Raw genomic sequence first — 26,678 nt, 5'->3', positions numbered from 1 at the left:
AAACATTGTATCTTTTAATTATTTAGACTATTTATTGTAAAGAAAAATGTACTCTCAAGAGAAGAAGTGGGAACTAAACTGGAAAGATGGAGAAAAGTACTGGAAGAGAGAGGTATGAGACTGAGCAAAAGTAAGACAGACCTGGAGCTGGAAGGAAATGTCATCAGGAAGGTGAGGGACTTTAGATACTTAGGTTCAACAGTCGAAGAAGATGGAGGAGCTGAGAAGAGTGAGATGCAGGATACAAGCGGGTCGGAGGAACTGGAGGGAGATGGCTGGAGTGTTATGCGATAAGAGGGTGCCGATCAATCTGAAAGGCAAAATCTATAGGACAGTAGTGAGGTCAGCTATGACATATACTATAGAAACTGTGGCCCTGAGGAAAAATAACATCAGCAGGATGGAAGTAGCAGAGATGAGAATGCTTAGGTGGATGTGCGGTGTGACCAGAAAGGATCGTCTGAGAAATGACTATGTGAGGGGAACAGTGAAAGTTACAAACTTAGGGGCGAAGATACAGGAGGCAAGGTTGAGATGGTTTGGTCATGTGATGAGGAGGGAGGACGAATATGTGGGAAGAAGGGTCATGCAGATGGATATGCAAGGAAGGAGGAAGCGTGGGCGGCCAAAGAAGAGATGGAGGGAGCTGGTAGAAGAGGACTTGAGGATGAAGAACTTGGATGTGGTGAAGACAGGAGGATGTGGAGGAGACTCATCATCAACAGTAACACCACTTATGTGGGAGAAGCTGCAGAAGAAGAAGATTGTAAAGAAAAATGTAGTCTTCAAAACTGTTGTCTGGCCTAAATTTTCAGTATCTTTTAAGCTTTACTTTCAGCAGTTTGTTTCTCATCTTCTTGTGTAAATCTTTCCTGTATCACTTTGTAATGAATTCCTTTATAATTCTCACTTTCAGTTTTGTTTTTGTGAATTGATACAATGAGAACTTTACTTCACTTCTCTAGGGTTTAATCTTCTCATCAAGCCTTCCAATATTAGGCAGTGCAATCACTGTAAAATTTCTGTCTTATCTCATTCGATCTAACTGATTTTTCAAATTTCAGGTTTCTAGTGCTTTTACATCTTCTGTCACTGAAAACTATCTGACACTACATTAATCTCAGTGGCTGCCACATTTAACAGCTTCAAATAATTCTATGCAATTATTAGAGATAATCAGGTTACCCTTATCTTCAGTTTTGTATTCTTTATTAATTCCTTTATTTTAATGAATGATATAATCACGTAATCACAAGAAAGATATTTATTTAACCAAATATTTCGGTCTGGAAATAGCAGACCATCGTCAGTGGTATTACAAAAACAGTTTAAAAAATACAAGCTAGAATGCTAACAATAGATCGTTAAAATTAGAACACGCTGCATGATGTTATATCACTAAGTATGAAACGGAATATTTTGAAGTAGAAACATGATTGAATTTGCTATTAAAAAAAAAAAATTAATTAATGAGTAATCTTGATTAGACTTTCCCAGATTTTTGATATAGATATACAGTCATTACGATTCAGGTTGGGGCGATGGAGCAAGAGGACTTTTTCTAAATGTTCTAAATAAAAGTTGGCTAAAGCCGGAGAAAGAGGACTTCCCATGGCCGTTCCTTCTACTTCTCTTTGCATCTATTTTCTCTCAACCATCTTTTTGGGTAAGATATGACTTCTCCATCACTTCCACCTTAGTATCACCACTGGGTCTGGCTCCCACTGACAAGACCTCAATAAAGGCCGAAACCAGTCTGGGTAGTGGTCCTTCTCTTAATGCATAGCATTATGCATATCTGCAAGAAGATGTGCTTTGCATCATGGGAGATACTAAGACAAGTGATGAGAGCTTAGTCCACCTTTACCATGACTTGCCTCAGTCCTGAAGATACTTCAGGTGCAAACTTTGCTTGCTTACACTTGGATAAAGGATTAAACTAAGTGGTAAACCAAGGGTAAGGGGGGGGGGGGGGGGACTTCCAACCAAGAACTGTATCATCTACATCCACAGAGTAGTTACTGATTTGTAAATACTAACAGATCCATTAATCATATTAAGAACCAACTCGTTCATTATTGACACGCTGTCATGTCAAGGGTAGCTCTCTCCCTAAACAAAAAAGGTGACTGTTCTGTTATGTTCTCAACAGATGGGTAGACACTGCACAACAGTGGCAGCTTGTCCATAAGGGCTGCATTGAGTGCAGCTCAGCGTTGAGTATACTAGCCAGTACTACTCGCTAGCATACTCAACGCTGGAGATGCATTCAATGCAGTCCTTATGGACGAGCTACCACTACTGCACAACAGTTCATCTGTGGTTTGGACAATTTTTCCAATATTTAGGTGTGTTAATATAATTTTTCCATCTCTTTGCTGTACTTCCTGCCAATTTTTAACATTTTTGAGGAGAAGGAATGTGCATTAGAGTCACCATGTAACTGAACATGCATAATGGTTTTGAGAGAAAACGTTTCTATATCAAAGCCATAGTGAGGATTTCTTAAGGCAGGCATCCACTTCATTCACCCTGGTTCCGCAGAATATGATGAACAGTGTTTGTTGAAACAAACATTGGAAAATAAGTTATTCCACCATTCTTCGATTGTCTGATCCCTCAGTGTTCTGTCAACCATTTCAACAGATGTTTTATGGAAACTTGCACATTCATCCCAAACATCAAAGAAATCTTTTGTAAAAATTTTGACAAATTACTTTGTTTGATATATTGCACATAAGTGAATCATTAGTCACATTTGTAAGTGGTACTCTGAAAGCAGAATGAGCAGTTTGCCCACCTTGCAATAGAGTAGATGCTATACCAAACGATGCCACAACCAGAGCGATTTCACCTTGGCTTCTCGACTTAGCTAATAACAAATTTAGTAAAGTACCACCTGGAGCATCCAAGAAAAACAGTTTCCCCTGATTGATTTTCACAGCTTGTTAAAACATTGTGAAAACTTCAGCTTGATCTGAAGTTAGTGACTGTCATGCCGACTTAATAAATCCTGAAGTTAATTGAAACTGGTTTCCCGGATTAAATCTGTATCTAGAGGCAAAGGATTGTTTGGTATTGGAAGACCAAAATCTTTAACATCTGGGTCACTTATTGACTTAACGTCTCAGTATTGCCTTATTATATACTGCTTGATTAAACTGAGCCTGAGAATGACTAGAACGTTCTTGGTGTAAGATATCCTCCGAAAAATTATTTTTGTAAGTTGATCATAGTGATAGAGGGTCAGTCATGTTGCAGTAACCAACATTACAGTAAACAAAAGGCACAAAGATGACAGTAAGTTTGAAATTATTGCATTACTGAGACAACAGGACCAGTGAGAATCATCATCTATCAAATTCAAAGACTTACATGCATCTCGGTATGGCAGATGTACTACACCATTTACTGTTCTTAGGCGAATGATTTTGGTCCTTTCATATGCATTAAGAGCATTTGTAAATAAAAGCATTCAGCATTATTAGGATGTACACTATAAACACAACCTAGAGCATCACTCTTTTTCACACCAGGATAACTATTTGTGTTGGCCCCGTCTTCTTCGTTGAAATTTATTTTGATGTATATAGGTACCTCGTTATAGATCAGTGTTATAAAAATTATCTTCAATGCATAGCTTAAAAAAGGCTGTTAATGTTGTGCCCCTTGGTTGCTCCAATATGTTGAGTGTGTTACTTTCTGTGAAGTATACTCTTTGATCATTTTTGAGATGAACTACAGTTGGATGGTGCTTGTGAATATCAAAAGATAAAATTCGCCAAATGGCTTCAGAGGTATTGATGTATCATCCAGTATGATATAGATCTACTTTGCTACATTTATTTTGCAAACAAAATGAAGCTTGGTCTGAGCCGTTGTTGATATACTTGCATATATATTTGATGGATTTCACGGAACTGTAAATTTCAATATTTATGTGTGCATTAAAGGTTCGCAACAAAACGATTATAAGGCACTACTGTATATGGTGATTACCAGTTTCAAAAGTTCCTTGCCTATTATGTATGGTAGCAATTCAGCCACCATCTGAAGGAGCACGTCGAGGATATCATGGATATCCATCCTCACCTGTTTGAGTTTCACTGATAAATGATCTTGGATATCTCTTCGTGCACTTTCCTGACTTCGTGCATGGTGAGTTTGGATTAACAGGTCCACATGCACGTGCATCATATGTTTTGTTATGACTTTGAGGAGAAGATCTCTTGGCGCTTATAATGGAAGAGATTTCATGACTCCTGATTTTATCTTCAAGCCAAATCAATATGTGTGGCAATCCCCTTTGTTGCCATTCTACTGAATATATATAGCACCATATAGAAACTTTCATAGTTTTACATTCAGCTTTGAAATAATGCTGGATCTAATATCCAGCCAGCCTGGTTGGCTGAGTGGCTAGCGTATCTGCTCTTCAGCCAAAAGGCTGAGGGTTCAAATCCTACCGTGGGCATGGAAGTTTGTGATTGTCTGTGAAAATACTATTAGTGGTGGTGGTGGTAGATGGTGTAGTTGCAGTTCGTTGTAGTTGGTGGATTGAGTGGTGGAGACAGAGACTTGTAATGTAGGCATCCTCCCTTGACGAGTCTTTGGACTCTGTGGAGGTGTCACGTAATAATAATAATAACTTTGCATTGCTGAACTGAAGCCTTTTTGTTCTTTATTTTAGTAAATACTTTACACGCCAACCAAAAGTTTGCTTACAAAAAATACACCTCTCCAACATTTCAAGTTCCTTAGTACTGAATGAGTTTTTTGCTATCTTAAGGTTTCTGAGGAGAACCAACCAATTCGAAACAGCTGTCACACCAGCTCTCGTGTTAGGCCATGGTTTCTCACCTGAGCAAGGTGAGTCTCTCCCTTAAATATAGCACATACCAATGTGCCTCAACTGTTCCATTTGCTTAACACGTTTGCTGCCACGCTACTTCGGCATAGTCTGTTCCCGTACGCCAAGCAATTTCACTTCTTCAAGGTCAGTACGGTAATCTTGTTGCCGGCAGTAAGCGTCATACGAGTATACTCGTAGTTGACTTGTGCAGAGCATATACTATCTATGAGAATACACAGTTTTGATGCTAGCTCCAAGCCAAGTATTTTCACTTCTTCAAGGTCAGTACAGTAATCTCGTTGCTGGCGGTAAGCGTCATACGAGTATACTCATAGCTGGCTTGTGTAGCTGGTTTACTAACTACGAGTATACTCGTAGTTGGCAGCAAACGTGTTAAATAGTGCATCTCGCATTGCCACACTATGATTTTTTACATATTGTAAATAACCTGTAGAATATAATGTAGTTCTCATCGAGATCTACATTCTTGTCACACATAGTATGCTCCTATTTTCTATGGTTCAGCTAATGCATTTAAACATGCATGGGTGGGCCATAGAGAAAAGTAAAAAAAAAAAAAATTAATCACTGTTCTATAATCTGGAGGTGTACATTGATGAAAATGCACATAAACCATCTTTGGAACATTCTCTATATATTGGTGAATACATCATCAAAATTGGTAAATTTATTCTAGAGTTATAAACAAAACTTGAAAATGGACTTTGCTTTATATATAGATAGATGTAGATAATTGCCAATGCTGAACAAAACTGTTCAATATTGAACAAGGACATAACAGAATAGCCCTTTAAGATCTACGAGCTGCACTCGATTCACTTAAAATAATTTTTTAAGTAATCATAATTGTCTACCAATCAAGTGCAATGTATTACAAAATACCTCGGTTCACTTTTCAGGAATATAAAATATGAACCAAATGACAAATTAGTAAAAATAAAAGAACTTCAATCACTACTTTAAAAAAAAAGCAGTAGAAAATTAACCAAAAAACATATACAGGACTAAATAATATAAAAATGTTCAAGTTAATTCAAGTTAAAATCTAAAATTCCATATACATACTACTGTAGATCATTTAATAAACTAATTATTTCTGTATAACTCTAGTTTACCGCCTTATAAAATGGCACATACTTATCCATGGATCAGCAAAGTTTACATGCACACACAACATATATATAATCTCTTAAAACTTTTATACTGTCCTTTGTACATTGCAATTAACAATTTAACTAATAAATATGAAATAAACATAAAGTTACATTTAAAAAAACAAAATCCTTGAATAAAAGGATACATTTCAGGATCTTTTTTTCCTAACTTGATGGCATCATCTTCATTAAGTTTTACATGTGGTTGCAAAAAGGATGCAATCTTTTGTTCAAAATGACCAATATAATCATTAACTAAAACAGAAATATTGCAAATACAAATTTAAAAAAATTATTTTATGAGTTATTTTCAACAAGTTCCACAAATACAAAAATATCATTAGCAGTGAACATTAATATAAAAATTAAATATCTTTCAATTTTAAAGGAATAATACTAAACTTGTTAATGTACTGTGTCACAACTGTATTAAGCTACTGGTTCTATGTGAGGAAATCAAAACCACCAGCTCGCTTATAATGTACCTGACATACATTTATTAAAAACTGGATATCCTCTATATAATATAAATAAGAAACCAATCAAAATCTATTGTAGAATCATGTTTCAGAAAGAAATGACCATTTCCATTTCTTTAAGAAACATTACTCCAATCATTAAAATAATTATTTTGCAACAACAAAATGGTAATACCAAAGGTAACATAATAAATTTAAACATATTTACATACATCTTATACAATATCTGCATCTTAGGAGAAATCTATATATGTTATTATAAAACGTTCTTTTACAGGCATCCACAATTACTTTCACACTAATATGTCAGAAAAAAACAACTTTTTTTCCTTCTAAGACCATGCTTTTATAGTTACGTACATGGCTCCCGAAAAAGAACTTATATCTACTAGCCAGAAAAAAAAATTTTACTCGCCCAAGATAAATATTGTTATAGCTGCTGTTAAAAAAAAGGGGTGGAAATGTTATGTTCGCAAAACAAAGCAAGACATTCTTTAATACTCACTATATGTTAAATGTTATTATACAGAAATAGACATTCATTTAAGGAGGATTTAAAATATACACCACAACAGAGCCCATCATCACAACTCCATTTGTGTCTTCTTTTGTTTATTGTTCATAATGAAAGGTGAATAATTTATATAATTTATCCATGAATACTAATTTAACTGTGAAGACATAATAAAATTCAGAAAAAAAAGAAAGTATAGCACTCAATGTGGAGTGAGACTCACTTTTCACAATGCACTCGATCACACGATTCACAGCCTGACTTGTCTTTACAAGATATTTAAAAAAATAAATATATAAAATAAGTATTAAAAATAATCTATGTTATGTAAACTTTTCATGCATTTAATTAAACTAATTCATGTTGGGAACTATGAAACTAAGCTTTGGACAATACTATATTACAAATGTGAACCTACTTAGGGGTAGTGTCCAAAGAATAACATATATAGATGTTACTAATTATATGAAGAGCCAAAGGCTTCAATTCAGCAACATGAACTTATTTAAGTTAAGGGATATTATATTATATTCCATATTGTTTCTTAGCCGAATATAGAAACTATATAAAGTTCGGTGATTCCAAGCGTAAGCAAATACCTGAATAGTGCAGCACCTGATCCTTGAAGGTAGTGCAAGCTGAGGCAACTCATATAAAGGGTGGAGCAAGCAAGATCTATACTATTCTTGATATTTACCCATAATGTGAACTTAACTCCTAGGAGCTGTATTATTGTTCAACATTATAAGAGAAGGTCACTACCCAGACCAGTTTTGACCTTTTTTTGAGGTCTCATCAGTGAGTAGGTAGACCCAATTAATACCAAGTTTGTAGCGAACAGAACTTACATCCCTTTTATGAGAATTGCCAAGAGGTGTCCTAATAAATTACTAATTATATGAAAAGCCAAAGGCTTCAATTTGGCGACATGAACTTATTTAAGTTAAGGGATATTATATTATATTATATTTCATATTGTTTCTTAGTCGAATAAGAAACTCAAAGAGTTTCATGCTGAATATAGAAACTATACAAAGTTCGGCGATTCCAAGCGTAAGCAAATACCTGGATAGTGCAGCACCTGATCCTTGAAGGTAGTGCAGCACCTGATCCTTGAAGGTAGTGCAAGCTGAGGCAACTCATATAAAGGGTGGAGCAAGCTCCGATCACCATTCTTGATATTTACCCATAATGTGAACCACTACCCAGACCGGTTTCGACTTTTTTTGAGGTTCTCATAAAAGGGATGGAAGTTCTGTTCGCTACCAACTTGTTATTAACTGGGTCTACCTACTCACTGATGAGACCTCAAAAAAGGTCAAAACGGTCTGGGTAGTGACCTTCTTTCATAATGTTGAACAATAATACAGCTCCTAGGAGCTAAGTTCACATTATGGGTAAATATCAAGAATAGTGATCGGAGCTTGCTCCACCCTTTATACGAGTTGCCTCAGCTTGCACTACCTTCAAGGATCAGGTGCTGCACTATCCAGGTATTTGCTTACGCTTGGAATCGCCGAACTTTATATAGTTTCTATATTCGGCATGAAACTCTTTGAGTTTCTTATTCGGCTAAAAAACAATATGGGATATAATATAATATCCCTTAACTTAAATATATAGATGTACTGCAGTATTTAATTAGATTGTGCCAATTTTAATTTTTGTGTTTATAATTACTGGTTTATTTGTTGATAAAATTGTATCAAGAAAAGTACAATTTTTTCATGCATATTGTATATGTGTGCAAGTTCAATACAGAACTAAATGAATGCTTCGATTTGATTAATATCTAATTTTGGAAATGATAACTGCAATTTAATTTAAATGCACACCTACATATTTTCTTGCATACTTGCTGTTTTCAAGTAAAGTGCCATAACTATAAACACTTAATGGAGGGTCACATTTATCGCTTCATGAGTGAAACGAAAACTGGAAGTATTTCACGTAGTGGAGATGCATAGAGGGAAAAGAACCTATAATATTGCTGTGAGAGAAATGAGATTTTTGGAAATTGAAAGTGGATATTTATAAAATCTTTCATATAGAAAGAAAATCAGTTATAAGTTATCAATTGTTATGTTACAACAATGATGCCAAAACAACTGATTTATCATTTTTGTTTGATCTTACATTTATTCATTTATTTTAGGTATTTGTAAGAATAATCGGCCTCTACTTTGTCTCGGTGAAAGAAAAACTCAACCTGCCATATTTCCTTTGCCGAATAGCTGTGTGGGCATCATAACATAACTCAATAACTTTTATACTTTTTTGTTTCTATATGAAGAACTTCATAAATATCTGCTAAAAGTCCACCTCATTTCTCTCATAACAGTATTATACAGCATTTTTATTCCATGCATCCCCCCCCCATGTATCATATTTACTGTTTTTGTTTCAGTAATGAAGCTAGAAAAATGAGCTGCCATTATGTGCTATTGTTATGGCACTTGACTTGAAAAGAGTAAATCTCGTACACTTTTAGCAAAATAAGTTTTTCCTATCATGAATACATTTAAATCATTAATGGAAATTAAATATCCAATATTAAATTTTATAATCAAATATTAAATTTTATAATCAGTTTTTAATTACTATGAAAAAATGAACAGTCTTTCATACAGAAAGAAAAATAAAGTTCTAAACCTTAAAGGAGATATAAAAGGAGGGAAGAAAGTGAAGATGATTGGCTTACATTATGAGTTTTAGAGAAAACCACCAATTAAAATTGCAACTGTTTTGGTGATTCTTAGTGATCAAATTAAGGATTTCAGATCTAGAAGTTTTGTTTCCAACTCTCTGGAAATAAAACTTCTCTAATGAATTTGTAGGCAGCCACCTGTGATCAAATAACTTGATGATGTATGAGATGTTTTAAGAAAAAAAAATTTAAATCATGAGAAAAAAATAATTTATTTTGAATACATTTAGAATGAGGCCAAAAATTCACTTGCAGTGATGTTTGGCAAGGAAGATTCTTCAGGTTGTTTAAAAGGCAGTAGTTTTACAATTTGTCACCGATAACTACACACACACATGCATGTATGTATGTATATAGACAGACACAGAGAGAAAGAATTACTGTCAGCTATCTTCCTTTGCAGCTACCACACCATACTATATACCCACAGTGACCAAACTGCGGCTCGCGAGCCGCATGTGTCTCTTCTTAAGTTTTATTGCAGCTCAACTAACAAATAAAAAATATTTATAATTTTTCTTAATTTTCTAGCAGACATGGGGCAATCACCTAATAAAGATTTTCTGAATGATGATAATAATTTAAAAAAACTCAAGGCAAAGCCAAAAAAAAAAAAAAAACGATGTTTTTCTCTAAAAATCATCAATGTTTGTTGGCTATCCCTAATAAGCTATATTTTGCTGCTTGATTGGTCAATGTTTTTGAGTGGCTTGATGAAATTTGCTGTTCATATGCTGTTCGGCAATGTAGTTATATTTATATTACCTTGTCAGAAAATTTAAAAAGATGCATTACTGAATTTTCGTACTTCTTATATTAATAAAAAGGTAATAATTTAAATTCCAAATGATTTAAATATTAATATTTTATTTTTAAAATTTTATTATAGAATATTTTGCAGCATGACTCTTGAAAATAAACAGAAGCGGAAGTATATCGACGAACATAGAAATTTTAAGGAAGAATGGGAAGAAGACTATGCTTTTATTGAAAAAAATGGTAAAGCTTTTTGCCTTATCTGTAGTTAAGGCAAAAAGCTTTACCTTAACACAACAGTGAGCAATTTCAAAGTAGGGAATTTAAAACGTCATTATGAAAAATTGCATCGCGAGTTTTCGTCTCAATATCCAGAACAATCTGAAATACGAATTAAAAAGCTTAAATCGTTGAAATCTTCAGTTAATAACCAAATTAATGTCATGACAAAATTTACTGAAGAATCTAAAACTGTAATAGAGGCTAGTTTTAAAATATCATGGAACATCGCACGTGCAAAATGGCTTTATACCGAAGGGGGAATTTATCAAGCAAAACATTCTTGATACAATTGAGTCACTGGACCCTAATAATTCAAAACTTTTAAAGTTAATTACCGACATTCCTACCTCACAACATACAATTGAATGTCGAATTTCAGAAATAAATGTGGATTTATTATCAAAATTAGAAAATGATATAAACAATTGTGTAGCATTTAGTTTGGCGCTTGATAAATCAACTGACATCACAGACCAACTACAATTAGCAATTTTTATTCGTTTCATTCTTGAGGACGGAGTGACACGAGAAGAATTATTAGATTTAATAGCATTAAAAGATAGTACTCGTGGCAAACTAAAAGCGACTTCAGGATGTGATATTCTTCCTACAGCCATCAGTAACTATCGAGCAAAATTAAAAAAACTGTTGGACAATTTTGAAGAACGATTTGTAAAGTTAATTACTGACATTCCTACCTCACGACATACAATTGAACGTCAAATTTCAGAAATAAATGTGGATTTATTATCATAATTAGAAAACGATATAAAAGATTGTGTAGCATTTAGTTTGGCGCTTGACAAATCAGCTGACAGACCAACCACAATAACAATTTTTATTCATTTCGTTCTTGAGGACGAAGTGATGCGAGAAGAATTATTAGATTTAATAGCATTAAAAGATGGTACTCGTGGCGTTGATATTAAGGAAGCTTTTGATGTTGTCCTTAAAAATGTTCCAAAAAGTAAATTAGTAAGTGTGGCTACTGATGGAGCAGCAGCAATGGTGGGTGAATGAATGGTGGGTGAAGGTAGGATTAATTGGACTTTTAAAAAAAAGATGAAACATTCCTGATTTCATTCCAATTCATTGTATTTTGCATCGAGAACATCTTGTTGCAAAACACTTTAATTTTGAGCATGTGTTTACACCACTCATAAAAATCATAAATTTCATTCGGACCAATACAAAAAACCACCGTCAGTTTCGAAATTTTATTGATGAACTTGATTTGAATGAACAAATAAATGATTTATCGTTGTACTGCATAGTGAGATGGTTATCTGCGTACAATGTATTGAACAAATTTGTAGCTTTATTGGAACTCATTATCGAATTCCTAGATATAAAAAAGCAATCATATCCGCAATTAAAAACAATGAATGGATCCAGGACTTAATGTTTTTTACCAATATAATGGAACATTTACAAAATTTCTATGTGTCACTGCAAGGCAAGAACAAGAATATTTCAGAATTGAGTCAGAGCATTTTTAGTTTAATAAAAAAAAAAATCACAACTTTTTCAAAAAAATATAAGTGAAAAGACATTCAATCACTTTCCACGTTTGAAAAAAGTGACTTCAGGATGTGATATTCTTCCTACAGCCATCAGTAACTATCGAGCAAAATTAAACAACCTGTTGGACGATTTTGAAGAACGATTTGTAGACTTACAAGAATTAAAACCATCTATCACATTTCTATTAAATCCATTTGAAATTGATGTAATTAACAACGGTTTCCCCTCTTTAAAAAAGCTTACTTCCTGGAATGGCATCAGGAGAAATGGAGTTAATAGAAATGCAAGAAGACGAAGGTCTTAAAATGTTATATAAATCAGTAAATTCAATCAATGAATTTTGGAAATGAGTCTCTACCATAAAGTACAGCCATTTAAAAAATGCAGCATATCGTTTATTATCAATTTTTGGATTGACATATGATGTTGAATCACTGTACTCAACGATGAAATTTATAAAATCCAAGTATCGTTCTCAATTAACAAACCAACATTTGAAAGAATTAATAAGTTCAATTACTAATTACAAACCAAATTATCAAAAATTAGTTTTTAACTTAGAAATCCATAAACCTTCTACTAGTAAAGAGTAAATAGAAAAATGTAAATATATGTAAAAAAAATATGTAATAATAAATATAATGTTTCAAAAACTTTATTTTCCTTATTCCTTATAAATAATATTGTATTTATGTGTGTACGTATATGAGTGACATAGACCTTTGGGATGTGGCTCTTAACAATTTCTGGTAGGTAACTAGAGCTCTTGCTGCAAAAACTCTGGCCACCCCTGCTATATACAACAATTACATTTCCCCATATAGCATTGGTTGGCACATAAAAAAAAAAAAAAAAAAAAAAAAAATCAAGAATAGATCTGTGAGAGAGAGAGAGTCTAGAAAACAATTTTCTCATCATAACTCCAAGAATTCCAAGTATGCTAGTCCAACATAGTTACTGTTTCAATTCAATCTTCTATTGAGAATTTTCTTCTATTCTCATTTGCGTAGGTTGGTCGATTGGTAGAGCCTCTGCTACTAATGGCTCACACAAAAAGTTAAGCAAGTTTGAGCGCAGTTAGTAGTTGGAAGGAAGAAATCGTTCAATGCTGTTAGCACACTCTCCCTCGATGAGTCTTTGGACTCCCTGGAGTGTCACATAATAATAATAATAATAATGCTCCTACATTTCAATCTTTGAACTGCATCAAACTATCTATATGTGGTCTCGGGTCTCTTTACTGTAATTTTTGCCTCACACTTCTGATTTCTAAGCAGAGCCTCATATATCTGTAGAAATATTCCTGAATGTAATGTCCACTTCTTTTTTAATATTATTCTGTCAATGTTGCTATAATACTAAAGAGGGAGATATAAATTTCACACGACCTCAAACCAGAAAAAGTGGGAAGCTTCAGTGGAGAGAGAGAGGGGAAAGGGGGGGGGGGGATAGACTGAAGAAAAATAATAAAAGATTGAACTGTGTAAGTTGCTCTCATGATATCAGGCAAAAGTCCTTACAATTATGGCTTCTAATGTGGGTTTGAGAAATTAGGAAAGAGATTGTATAATTTTCCAACAGTGTTTTGAAATTTCCTTCAGTTTAATTCTGAGAATAACTCCTTACTTGAAGTAACTGAAAAGATGCTCATGAAAAACAAAGAACTCTCCTGTGGTGATTAAGTGATCTCCCCCACTCCTCCCAGTGAGAAGCAAAATATGAAGCTAACAGAGTTAAGTGATAATACTTCTATGTTCTTTACAAGTGTAAAATATTCTTTCTTTTACTAATACAGAGTTGAATTACTAACTTTGTACAATAATGCAGGTTATGTTGGGAAAACACTCAGTGTTGTAACATGAAATTAATCTCTCGTGACTGAAAATATCATATGAAAGTTAGATGATTACAGTTCTGCAGAGTAAAAAAATTTTGGTTCATAAGGTTTGTTGGTGTATTTATAAATATGAATTTCAGCACAATTTTTTTTTTTAGAATCCAAATTTAAAGCATTTGGTTATTAGCTACAGTTAGCCATATTGTTATTTCTTGTTAAACAGCTAAAGTTACTAGGATGCTATGCTGAATACTGTGTTTCATTAAGCCAAGTTAAATGTTATATATTTAAGATTGGAACAATTATCTTCTAATGCTATTAATTGTTCTGTTAAGCATTGTAACTCTGCTAACAATTCATTTATCCAATGACACACCAAACTTGCTGGGTTTTAATTGTTTATTTTTAATAAACTCCTTATATTACAATGTGGTCTCAATACCGAAAACTTCCTACAAAGATCCATCTCCTGTTTGATGAAAAGAGGTTTTCTAAGAGTTTAGAAAAGACCCAGTTTCTCTAAACAGTAACATAATTTATATTGGTTATTAAATTATGTTATTTATATTGGTTATTAAATTATGTTATTGTTTAGAGAAACTGGGTCTTTTCTAAACTCTAAGAAAACCTCTTTTCATCAAACAGGAGATGGATCTTTGTAGGAAGTTTTCGGTATTGAGACCACATTGTAATATAAGGAGTTTATTAAAAATAAACAATTAAAACCCAACAAGTTTGGTGTGTCATAAGACTTACACCATCAGGGGTAATGGTATATTAGTTTTACACAATACACTAACCACTCGGCCAGCCTGACTGGCCGAGTGGTTGGCGTATCCGCTTTCCAGCCAAAAGGCTGTGGGTTCGAATCCCACCATGGCATGGATGTTTGTGATTGTCTTTGGAAATACTAGTGGTGGTGGTCAGCAGTAGATGGTGTTGGTGTAGTTGTGGTCAGTTGGTGGATTGAGTGGCAGTGACAGAGTTGTAGAGAAGGTGCAATCCCTCAATGAGTCCTTGGACTCCCTGGAGGTGTCTAGTAATAATAAAATAAAAAAAAAAGCCTATTAATGATTAATTACAAATATTAGATGCTTTTGATAACTTCACAACTGTTAAATAATCAATAAACCAGAATCCATGAAAAAACCAGGTGTCTACGAGTTCATTGCTCTTGTGACATTTGTTATGTAGGCCAGACAGGAAGGTCGGGAGAGATTTGCATGTCTGAACACGTAAAAGACGTCGAAAAAAGAAGAGAGCATAAATCAGGCCTGCCATTCCACACAACCACTACTGGTCATCAAGTACTTTGGCAACAAATAAAAATGTCATATGTTGATAATAACTGTTTTACAAGAAAATTTAAAGAAGCCTCATAAATGCTTAGGATCCCTACACAATGCAATAAAAAAATAAAGGCTTAATTTTACATGAAATATGGTCTGCTTTCATCAAAAATTTAACTGCTACGGACCTAGGATATAGCAAGCATGGTATCATAGAACATGATAGTAACAACTAGCAATGTTCCAAAACACATACAGTAACGAATTTCTCATTTGTGTTCTGGTTTATCAATTATTTAACAGTTGTGAAGATATCAAAAACATCTAATATGTGTAATTAATCGCAAATAGGCTTTTGTTGTGTAAAACTTTTACGTACCATTACCCCTGATGATGTAAGTCTTATGATGCACAAAACTTGTTGGGTTTTAATTGTTTAAAATTGCTTAAAAGAAACCTATGTGTACACCAGGAGATGGATCTGTTTTCATCTTCATGCTCCCATGTACTATTTAGCACCCAGCCTGCAAAAACCATTTTACTACTGTACCCTCAAATGCAGGAGTTGCCAGCTCCCTAATTTATTAATAATAGTGTGTTGGGCATGTCCAGAAAGGCATGCTTACAAGGTGGCAACACAATTTGTAGGTAATCATCTGCAATGCATATGAGAAGAAGGAAGACAAACTGGAGAACCTACTCTTGATGTGAAACATGGCAGCAGCCACTTCATGCCTCCAATAAGCAGGGCAGTAGGCTTCACCATGGAATGAAAGTTAACTACTACCTAGAGGTCTAGTTAAGGTTTCCTCCAAAGGATATGCTTATAAGGTGGTAATGCTCACCTTACCAGAGCTCTGATGATCGAAACAGGCCATATAACAAGATGAGACTGACTGGTAGAGGCTATATATTGATCTCCCTCCGCCCTACACTGCATTGCATATTGGGAGGAAGAGTGGTATTTCTGAGAATCAAGTGTAAACAAATTCTTGAATAAAACCTTACTTGGTACAACACTTACTTACTTTTGTTTTATTACAGCTGAAAATTCCACTGCCTTTTTTCTCCCTTCTGTTTTTTAAATTAAAACAGCTACAGTTCCATAACCAGCTAATACTGGACCAATGTTCATAGGAAGTAGTTTACTGACTACACTTCAGCATTAAGCATCTCTCCTACCTCATTCAGTATGCTTAATTGGCAGGATCTCTCATCATATATCAGCTGTATATTGTAATTGTTCTTTTCTAATGTATACCCTCAAGAGCACCTAGGATTTTGTAACAACTTAATGCAATTAAGATTTCATGATTAGTTTCTAGATAACAACTTGTATTTATTTCAGTATTTAATTTGTCATCTTCACCAAAAATTGTGCTTACAGCAAAGATAGGTAACCCATTTAGCTTATCATTGATTTTTGCACCAATTTCACAGCAATTTTAAAATTTTCCTAAAGACTGCTTAAGAATTGTATTGAGTTTATTTGAGAGGGAGGTGCCATTTCTTGCTTGCCTCAATGTGATGCACCCTAGGTAATGCTAAATGAGCTAGAGCAATTGCTGGCAGCCAGACCTATCTTAATGATCTTCTGGCTATACACATGAAATCACAATCTATACAATCACTGAATAAAATCACTCAACTTCTACACAGGGGATTTTCCACATAGCCAGCACTGCTCAGTATTGGTAGAAGTAGGGATCCAATAATACAGTCCATTCCATGAACAAGATGGAATTTTAGGAAAATGAACTGGCAGGATTTTTCACAAGAACTGGATGAAGTAGTAAGATGAATAGCACCTGTGTGTGAAAACGACAACAGATTCATTGGATCGGCCATATCAACAGCAAAAAAGTATATTCCAAGGGGTTTCCAAAAGGAATACATACCTGGCTGGAATAAACACAGGGAGGAGCTATACAAACTATATTTAGAATCTGGTGATCGTGACACAGTTGACGAATTACTCCAGAAGCTTGTGTTAAATAGTAGTAATTTCTATTGTTAAATCGTCAGTTTAATCTTATCATACATTAATTTACTATTTCTTGAATCTATCCTTTTGCTTAAAACCTTATACAATCAAAATCCAACTGGCTACTCTATTGTTATGTTGCTGCTTTCTCTATATTATATCTTGTTCTATCTCTATAATAACTCTCCTTCTAATCTACTGTCGTGCCCCTAAAATATTAATTCAGATTTATTTCCTCTTCGGATATTGGCAAAATTTATATTTTGCTGCGCCAGCCAATATCCTATATCAGAAGAGACACTTGTTCAGGGAAATATTTCTAAATTATAAAGGGATACAAACAGTTATTTTATCTCACGCTAGCGCTGTGCAGATTTAGTTAGCAGTCGTAGACTGAATCTCAATTAAGTAATTATATCTAAATTCCTTCCCGCCAAAAGGTTCTATTTCATAAGTGATGGTTTGAATTCGTAATCGGGCATAAACTCAGGTATAAAGTACAAAACATGTTTGTTGAAAAACATAAAACATTTACAGTTATGTACATTAAATACTCAATGGATCAAAATTCACTCTAAGTTAAGGGTTATACTAAATTACAATGAATCTGAGTAAGTTAAATCCTTCAATTATGAAAGGATAAGATTAGGTTTAAGCATAATACTACTATTATATATAATTCCTTTCACAAGTTACTCACAGAACACGCATCGAACACTTTCATTAATACTCTTATCAATAATTATCTTAATTCTAAATTTCATTTTAAGCAAGCTTAGCAATTCACAAATTACTGCCTATTAGCAACTCTTTCTTGTTCCACAAGGGCTTAATTCCGTCAAACTCTCACTAAAAGGGCTCTACTAGTGTCCTTTAGTTACAATGCACACAAATTTCTTGTTCTTCTAAACGAATTTTAACATAGAACGAAAACTCTTACATTACCGGATCTTTTCAGATTTCATGCCGCCATCTCATGTAGGTCTGGATTACCTTACTGCCTATTCTTCGGCCGTCTTTGCGCCTGGCGATGTACTACACTTTTTCTTCTAATCGTTTCCAACTGTTGCGTGCTGTCTACTGCTCCGCAGGAAACTTTCTCCAATGGGACATTCTGCTAAGGCTCAATTCCACATAGGCCGTCGTATCGCAATCAGCTCTGCTTGAAAATCTTCAAGCATTCACAAGAAAAGAACCTGCCATCCGTCATTACTGTAGTTGGCCCACCACTCGCTCACGAATCCTCCGACCAACTACACCTAAAACTCGAATTCAGCAACCGAAGATCAAAAGGTCAAAAAAAAAAGCCCCCTAAAATGGCATGCTTCGTCTTTTATTCGTCCTATTCGGGCGCCCTCTATTCGATGTGGTTTTCACCCACGAACCCCATCATTCATGCCCCTTGGGTGATCCTACACTCTCCCTAACCTGTCAGGTTATATTATTCTAGGTAGCCGATCTGACGTCATTTTTCCGCATAGGTATAGCCTCCATCGCTACGCTTGACTCATACAGATTATACGCGATTATTCCGGATTACTACTTATAATTTTTCTCAGAATTTCGGAATGTACTAGACAGCTTACTTGGGAATTACAAATAACTTAACAATTCCCTTACACAATTGTTACTATTTTGACACAAAATTCTCTGCTTCTCATTTCAGTTATGCAGGACTAACTCTCACTACATGGCACACATGGACTACACATTATTACAAAACATAAAACAATACTTCATAATTATTAGCCGATGTGCAGATATCTCCTTAATTAGTAGTAGTTATCATGTTAAATCCTGAATAAAGAATTTACTTGTAAAGCTATCCATTCAGGATCTAACACTTGATAACGAGTGCAGAGAAAAATGGATAAAAACTACACAGGCTTTAGACTTTAAAAAATCAGGTAGAAAGGCATACAGCCTATTAAAGAAGTTAGGTAGAAGTAACCAGTTACCCGTAAAGATCTTTTGGTGACTCCAGATTGAAGTGCATATCGAATAACTTCACTTTCTAGAGTTCGAAATCATCAACACACACACACACACACAAGGTTAAAAGATTATTCAGAAACTTACAACAAAGTGCAGCTGATAGTTCCCAATTTGCAAGAGAATTTACCACAGACAAAATAACTGTGGCCTTAAAGAAGGTTAAAACCAGCAAAGTACCAGGCTTAGATGGTATTCATTCTGAATTCTTGGTTAACTGTGAAAAAAAATGCTTGCCAATGGCTAACAAGATTCATTTCTCATATCTTAAAGAAGAAAAACCTTCCAAGAGCCTTTAAGAGAATCAAAATAATAGGCATATTAAAACCCAACAAGCCTCAAGATCAAGCAGAGATCTATGGCCTAATTGTGCTCCTCAACTGCTGTTATAAGCTCCTTGAAAAACTCCTCCTTAACAGAATTGGGCCAAAAATGTCCAAAGTTATTATTACTGAGCAAACAGGCTTTAGGACTCAATGTACTGTACAGACCAAGTATTAAGCCTTGTTACCTATATGGAGGAAGGCTTTCAAAGATGCTTGTAAACTTCTGTTGTGTTTGTTGACCTTCTTGCCACTGCATGGAAAGAGGTGTTTCTATACAAGCTGATACAAGTCATACCATGCCAATCTATCGTATGACTTATTGGTAACATGCTTTCTGAGTTCTTTCATGTGGTACTGGGAAACAAAATGAGCAAACAAAGAAAGCTGAACAATGGTCTCCCACAGGGCTCAGTATTCACACCGATCTTATTCAACCTACATACATCTGATCTACCGACAACTAGGTCAAGCAAATTTACTTATGCTGATGATATAAGCCCTCACCATCCAACATAAGAACGATGAAGTAACTGAAAATATTCTCACAAATGACGTTAGAACCGTTTGGGAATACTTTTATAAATGGAGATTAACGGCAAACCTCAATAAGACAGGTTAGCTCTGTCCACCTAAACATCAAATTGGAAAATAGGAAACTTCAGGTCAACTTTAACAACACAACTTTGTGACACCAAGATTTCCCTAAATATCAGTGTTACCTTGGATAGAATACTATCATTCAAAAGAAATCTGGAGAATATCTCTTTAAAAATAAGAACCCGTAATAATAACATACAAAAACTGTGTGGTTCTACATGGGAGTTCTTCTGTTAATGCGATGCTCCACACTGGGCCCTACTCTACAGCAGAATATTGTTCACCAGTATGGCTAAATAGTCCTCATATCAAGAAAACTGACATGCAAATAAATGTAGCCATGAGGACAATAATAAGCTGTATCAAATCCACTCCCCTCTACTGGCTTCCAATCTTGAGCAACATCATACCACTGTTGTTTTAAGGATACTTGCGACATAAGACTGAATGATATAATCATTCAGTCTTATGTCGTTCATTCACTCAATGGCTTTTCTGAAAAAAGTATTCAACGTCTTCTTACATCTTATAATCCTCCACAAAACAACAAAGATTCAATACGTCGAGTACCTATTCCTTATATCTCCGGTATTTCAGAACCTATCGCAAGAATTTTGAAGAAATATGATTTAACAGCTACGTATTCTCCTATTAACAAATTGTCTTATCATTTTCCTTCTCCTAAAGACAAACGCTCAACTTTATCTCTTCCTGGAGTTTATCAAATTCCTTGCAACTGTGATCTCTCTTACTTTGGACAGACTGGACGTTCTCTTGAAAAAAGAATCCAAGAACATCAATCATCCATTCTTCACAATAAACCTGAAAAGTCTGGTTTGGCTCAACACGGGATTGAAACTGACCACAGCATCCTTTGGTCCAAAACGCGCCTCTTACATAGATCCCGTTATAGGTTCGAACGTTTGTTCAAGGAAAGCGTGGAGGCCTTGCTCCATCATCCCAACCTGAATCGTAATGACTGCATATCTATATCAAAAATCTGGGAAAGCCTAATCAAGATTACTCATTAATTTTTTTTTTTTTTTTTTTTTTTTTTTTATAGCAAATTCAATCATGTTTCTACTTCAAAATATTTCGTTTCATACTTAGTGATATAACATCACGCGGCATGTTCTAATTTCAACGATCTATTGTTAGTATTCTAGCTTGTATATATTTTTTTAAACTGTTCTTGTAATACCACCGACGATGGTCTGCTATTTCCAGACCGAAATATTTGGTTAAATAAATATCTTTCTTGTGATTACGTGATTATATCATTCATACCACTGAACTTTGCACAGACAAGATGCTCTCATAAAAAGAGTACAGAAAAATAAACAGTAAACCTCTGTTACCAACACATGATAACCTCCCACATTTAAGTATAAATCACCTTAAATCCCAACGGCTTCCACTACTATTGGCTGAAGAACTTGTAAATAGTGATTTTGTTAATTCGAAATGGCTAGAAATTTGGAAGGAAAAATCGCCACTGAATTTTTATATATCCTTCTCAACCAAAATCCGAAAGGGATTGAGCTTCCTCATCACCTATGGAAAAAGTTTAAATAGGATACGCACAGGACATAGTATCTGTGCAGACAGCTTATACAAGTGGGAAAGATCACCTACACCCCAACGTGACTGTGGAGGGCCACAAACCAAACCATCCAGCACATTGTGGAGGACTGTAGTAGAACAGCCTACCCTGGTAACCTGAGGGACTTTTTAAGGCAGATCCTTCAGCTCTTGAATGGCTAGCTGAACTAGATTTAAAATTTTAGTGACTTTTTTTTTTTTTAATCTGAATTTTATATCTTTACTAGTCATTTGTACATATACATGACCGGTCTCATTTATCTTGTCTACACAAATATGTATTATATATTTTGATGTCATGTGTCATATGCTAAATAAATAATATTTAAGAGGACGTCATCTGGAGAGCAAAGAAATAAGCTTAATATCTATCACCTATCTGAATATCACATCATAAATGAATGGTAGCACATACAACATCTAACGACAGAAATGCTGCCACTGCTCACTCCAAATTCACCTTCAGGCTGGCAACGCTGGGGTGTTGTTTCTTGCAGTCTCTACTCTCTCAAATTCTGACTACAATATGAAGTCCAACAAATTCAGATAAAGATTTTCAGATGGCCAATCAGATGCTGATATGTGGTTGGGTACATTTGCCTTCAACCACTGTGTGGTCCTAGCTTTGTGCGCAACGACTGAGTCCTGTTGGAAGGCCCACTGCTTACCATGAAACAAGGTGTTGTTCAGGGGCCATACCACAAGTTCCAGCACAGTGTCTTGATATACTTTGCTGGAGTTTTGACCACTGTCTCTCAAAAATGCAACTTGGATACCCCTGATACATCGCCCCACTAAACCATCTGAAACCTGGGTACTATGGCATGTACTGTGGGACCATCTGGGACACATACCCCAATCATTTTGCCAGTTAAATGACTCTTCAATTGATAAAATCTTCTCATCTGTGAAGAGGATATCTCTGTGTCTGCTGTTCACGTACCTCAGGAGAAGTTCCTTTGATTTTATCACACTCTTTCGCATAAATTGAGGTGTTAAAAAGTGTTCAGTAGAACAATGATAGGCTCTCACCCCCATCAGTTAGTGCACTTGACATCATTCTCTGGGTTCTCCAAGGATTATGGCATAGGCATGCCTTCTCAGCCCTCACCAGCACTTGCATCCTATCGGAGCATGGTTGACCTGCTTTTTGACAGTCAGATATGTTTTTATTCTTCTGTATCATTATAACGATTAATAGTCCAATATACAAACATCCTAATGATCTCAAGTGTTTTTATCATCATCATCATCATCAAATTCCTGCCATGTACCCACAAGGGGTGTACAGGATATGATAATACTACATGAAAAAATTATATCATTACTAACTTCCTAACTACAATTTTCCTCCAAATCAGTCTGTTACTTGTCAAGACTCCAACATTATCAGATCTTATATTTCTATTGCCTAAGGCACTTAGGCAATAGATCAATCCACCTATATCTTGGTCTTCCTCTGGGTCGTTTTGCTGCCAACCTGGCAGAGAACACTTGTTTTGCTAATCTTTCCTCGCCCATTCTGTTTAGGTGACCATACCACCTGAGATTATCTCTGCTAATGCATTCCTGGATGCTGACAATGTCAAGTTCTTTCCTAATATCCTCATTTTTAATATGATATTGCCATTGATGCCATCTGTTCACACCTATAATCTTTCTCAGGACTCTCATATCTGTGGCCTCTAGTCTTTGGTCAAGTGTTTTACTTCTGACCCAGCTCTCAGATCAATAAGTTAAAATTGGTTTGAACACTATCTTGTATACAGCTAATTTAGTGTTCCAACTAATTTCTCTCTTATTCCATATGAATTTATTCAATTGACTTCCCACCATACCAGCTTTGATGATTCTGTTGTCTATTTCTATATTTAATTTACCATCTTCACTAAAAATCGTGCCTAAGTAACTGAAATGTTGTACTTGTTCCACAGGTTCTCCATTCACAACACAGTTGACATTTTCAATGATTCTGACTATTTTCATTGTCTTTGTCTTTTTATTGCTGACCTTCATCCCATATCTATTACAACAGCTATTCAATTTAGTCAGAGAATCTTGCAGACTTGTAGTGGATTTATTTAGAAGTATAACATCATCCGCATAAAGCAAAGAGCTGACATTAACATCTCCAATTTTGATATCATGTTTAATACCACTTTCCTTCATAATGTGATCCATATAGATAATGAATAACAGAGGGGATAATGTACATCCTTGTCTCACACCAGATTTAACATTAAACCATCTTCCTGTACTTCCTTCAATTCTAACTGCTGACTTACAACTCAAATAAAGACTAAGTATTACTCGTTATAATTTCCCATTGACACCACATAACTGCAGCGTATTGAATAGCTTCTCTATTGGCACCTTATCATATGCCTTTTCCAAATAGACAAAACTTAAATACAGATTTTTGTTATATTCCCATGCTTTCTCGACTATTTGTCGTAAAGTGAAGATCTGATCCTGACAGCCTCTTTTTGGCCTGAATCCAGCTTGTTCTTCACCAAGCTTTTCTTCCACAATTCTTCTCAACCGTTTCTCAAGTATACTTGCATAGATCTTGCCAGGAACACTCAGTAGGGAAATACCTCTGTAATTCTCACATTCAGTTTTATTTCCCTTTCTATATATGGGTACTATGAGAGCTCTACTCCAATCGTCGGGAATTCGTCCCTCTGTCCAGGCTATCTGAACTATGCAGTGCAGCCATTGTAAGACTCTTATACCACCATACTTCAGCATTTCTGGTCGAATATCATCTACTCCAGCTGCCTTTCCACATATCAAGCCTTTGATGGCTTTTTCTACTTCAAGTATTCCTGCCTGCATGCCTGGTCATTGTTTTTTACCACTGTGCTGTCATCACTGCTTGTTTCATTTAGCAGTTTTTCAAAGTAATTACTCCATACTTCAAGGATATCTTTTTCTCCAGTTTTCATGTCACCTTTATTATCTCTAACTCCTTTTACAGCACTCTTTCCTCCATTCCTAAGCTTCTTCAACAACCTCCAGAAAATTTTGCCACATTCTTGATATTTATTTTCTATATTCTTGCCAAAGTCCTCCCATGACTTTTCTTTAGCTAGTTTTACACAGTGTTTAGCATTCTTGCATTTTTCTCTATATTCTCTAAGAGCACAAGCTGACTTATTTGATAGGAACTTTTGATATGCTTTCTTCTTTTCCTTCACTGCCTCTTTAACTTCCTGTGTCCAGGGAGTTCTGATTTTTTTATCCTCCTGCAGACAACATCACCACATGCCTCTCTGGCAGAATCAATCAATGTTTTCTTCAGAGTTTGCCACTGAATCTCCAAGGATTGATTCCTGTTCTCAAACTCTTTCATTTTTCCTTCAATAATCTTTGTGTAGTCTACAGTTTAGTCTACAGTTCACATCTGAGAGCTGCTCAACTTTTATTTGCTTTAAAACTTTCTTACATGTTATTCTTTTCAATATGAAATTCAATTTTATCCTGCTCAAGACTAAATAGTGATCACTTCCAATTTCAAATCCTCTGTACACTCTGGTGTCCTGCACCAGGGAGAAAACATCAATATCAACAATAACATAGTCAATGAGACTTTTCTTATTCCTAGCCTCTTCTCTCCATGTGAATTTGTGCACATTTTTATGTTGGAACATGGTGTTAGTAATAACCAGTCCATGTCCTGAGCAGAAATCCAACAGATATTTGCTATTATTATTAGCTTTGCTCTTTTCTCCAAATTTTCCCAAAATATTTTTGTATGTCTCACAATCATTTCCTACTCTGCTATTTAGATCCCCAACAAGGACCAACCTTTTCTTTTTCATTGTGCCAGTTGCTTTTTCTAAAGCCTCAAAAAATTCCTCCACTTCTACCTTAGTAGAACCTTCTGTGGGACCATAGGCACAAATAAGTCTCATTGTCCAGTTCCCCATTCTCATATTTGCCCACATTACTCTACTTGAGACTGACAAAATACAAGGCCATTCAAGAAGATTAGCCTCGTATTTTGTGTTGAATACTATGGCTACTCCTTCTTTTCCTTGATTGTCATTGCCTGAATATAACATTTTGTATTTATTGCTCAGAAAGTTCTTACCAGTTTTGGTCTTTTTTGTTTCAGTCACCCCTATTATGTCGATCTGGAACTTATCTAATTCCTCAGCTAGCTCCATTTCTTTGCCATTCAGGTTTCTTACGTTGATAGTACCGATCTTTAACTCTGGTGATGTTGAGTTGGGGTTTGTTTTCATATTTGTTCCAGTAGCTGATTTTTCGCTGTTCGCCCTGGTTCCCTGGCAAAAAACAACGGGGCCTTGTTTAACCGGGCGACGCCCCAGCCAGCATGAAATTTTGTCATGTTGAACCATCATTTTTTATTTTGGTTTAACCAATAAGAATACAATTTGGCCGGCTAAATCCCAAATTGCCAGCCCATCCTCGTTCGTTCAGTATCCAAGTAGATACCCAACAGGGTGCACCATGAGAAGGTGAGGATTGGACATTAGGTTAGAAGCACTGGTCGGTTTTCCGCATTCCTTTAAAGGCTATGTGGAAGTCTCCTCTCAGTTATACAGCTTTGACCCTTAAGCACCCCAAGTGACTCTCATAGTACAAGTGTTTTTAGTGTGTTGAAAATAACAAGTGGCTGCATTCCAAAACAAAAAAAATCAAACTTAAGCCTGTAAAGGATTGAATATCAATTGGTACATGAAATGTCCGTGCATCTTAGGCAACTGGAAAACTGCAGTTGCTTCAAGAAGAA

At 35.2% G+C, this 26,678-nt stretch overlaps 1 protein-coding gene across 5 annotated transcripts in view; it reads right to left on the bottom strand.

The window, feature by feature from the left end:
- Positions 1-26,678, bottom strand: part of Ars2 (arsenic resistance protein 2) — a 394,921-nt gene that overhangs the window by 49,943 nt on the left and 318,300 nt on the right. For all 5 annotated transcript variants that reach the window (XM_090407032.1, XM_090407029.1, XM_090407033.1 and 2 more), the window contains one exon: positions 6,174-6,282. In XM_090407032.1, the coding sequence (XP_090263158.1) occupies positions 6,174-6,282 (109 nt within the window). The remainder of the gene's footprint in view (positions 1-6,173; positions 6,283-26,678) is intronic.

This window comes from Typopeltis vanoorti, chromosome 17 (assembly GCF_054136105.1).
Source record: "Typopeltis vanoorti isolate ZY-2024b chromosome 17, IOZ_Tvanoo_1.0, whole genome shotgun sequence".
NCBI classification, from domain to species: domain Eukaryota; kingdom Metazoa; phylum Arthropoda; class Arachnida; order Uropygi; family Thelyphonidae; genus Typopeltis; species Typopeltis vanoorti.
Note: the sequence above shows the minus strand (reverse complement) of the source record. Positions and strands in the feature narration are given on the sequence as shown.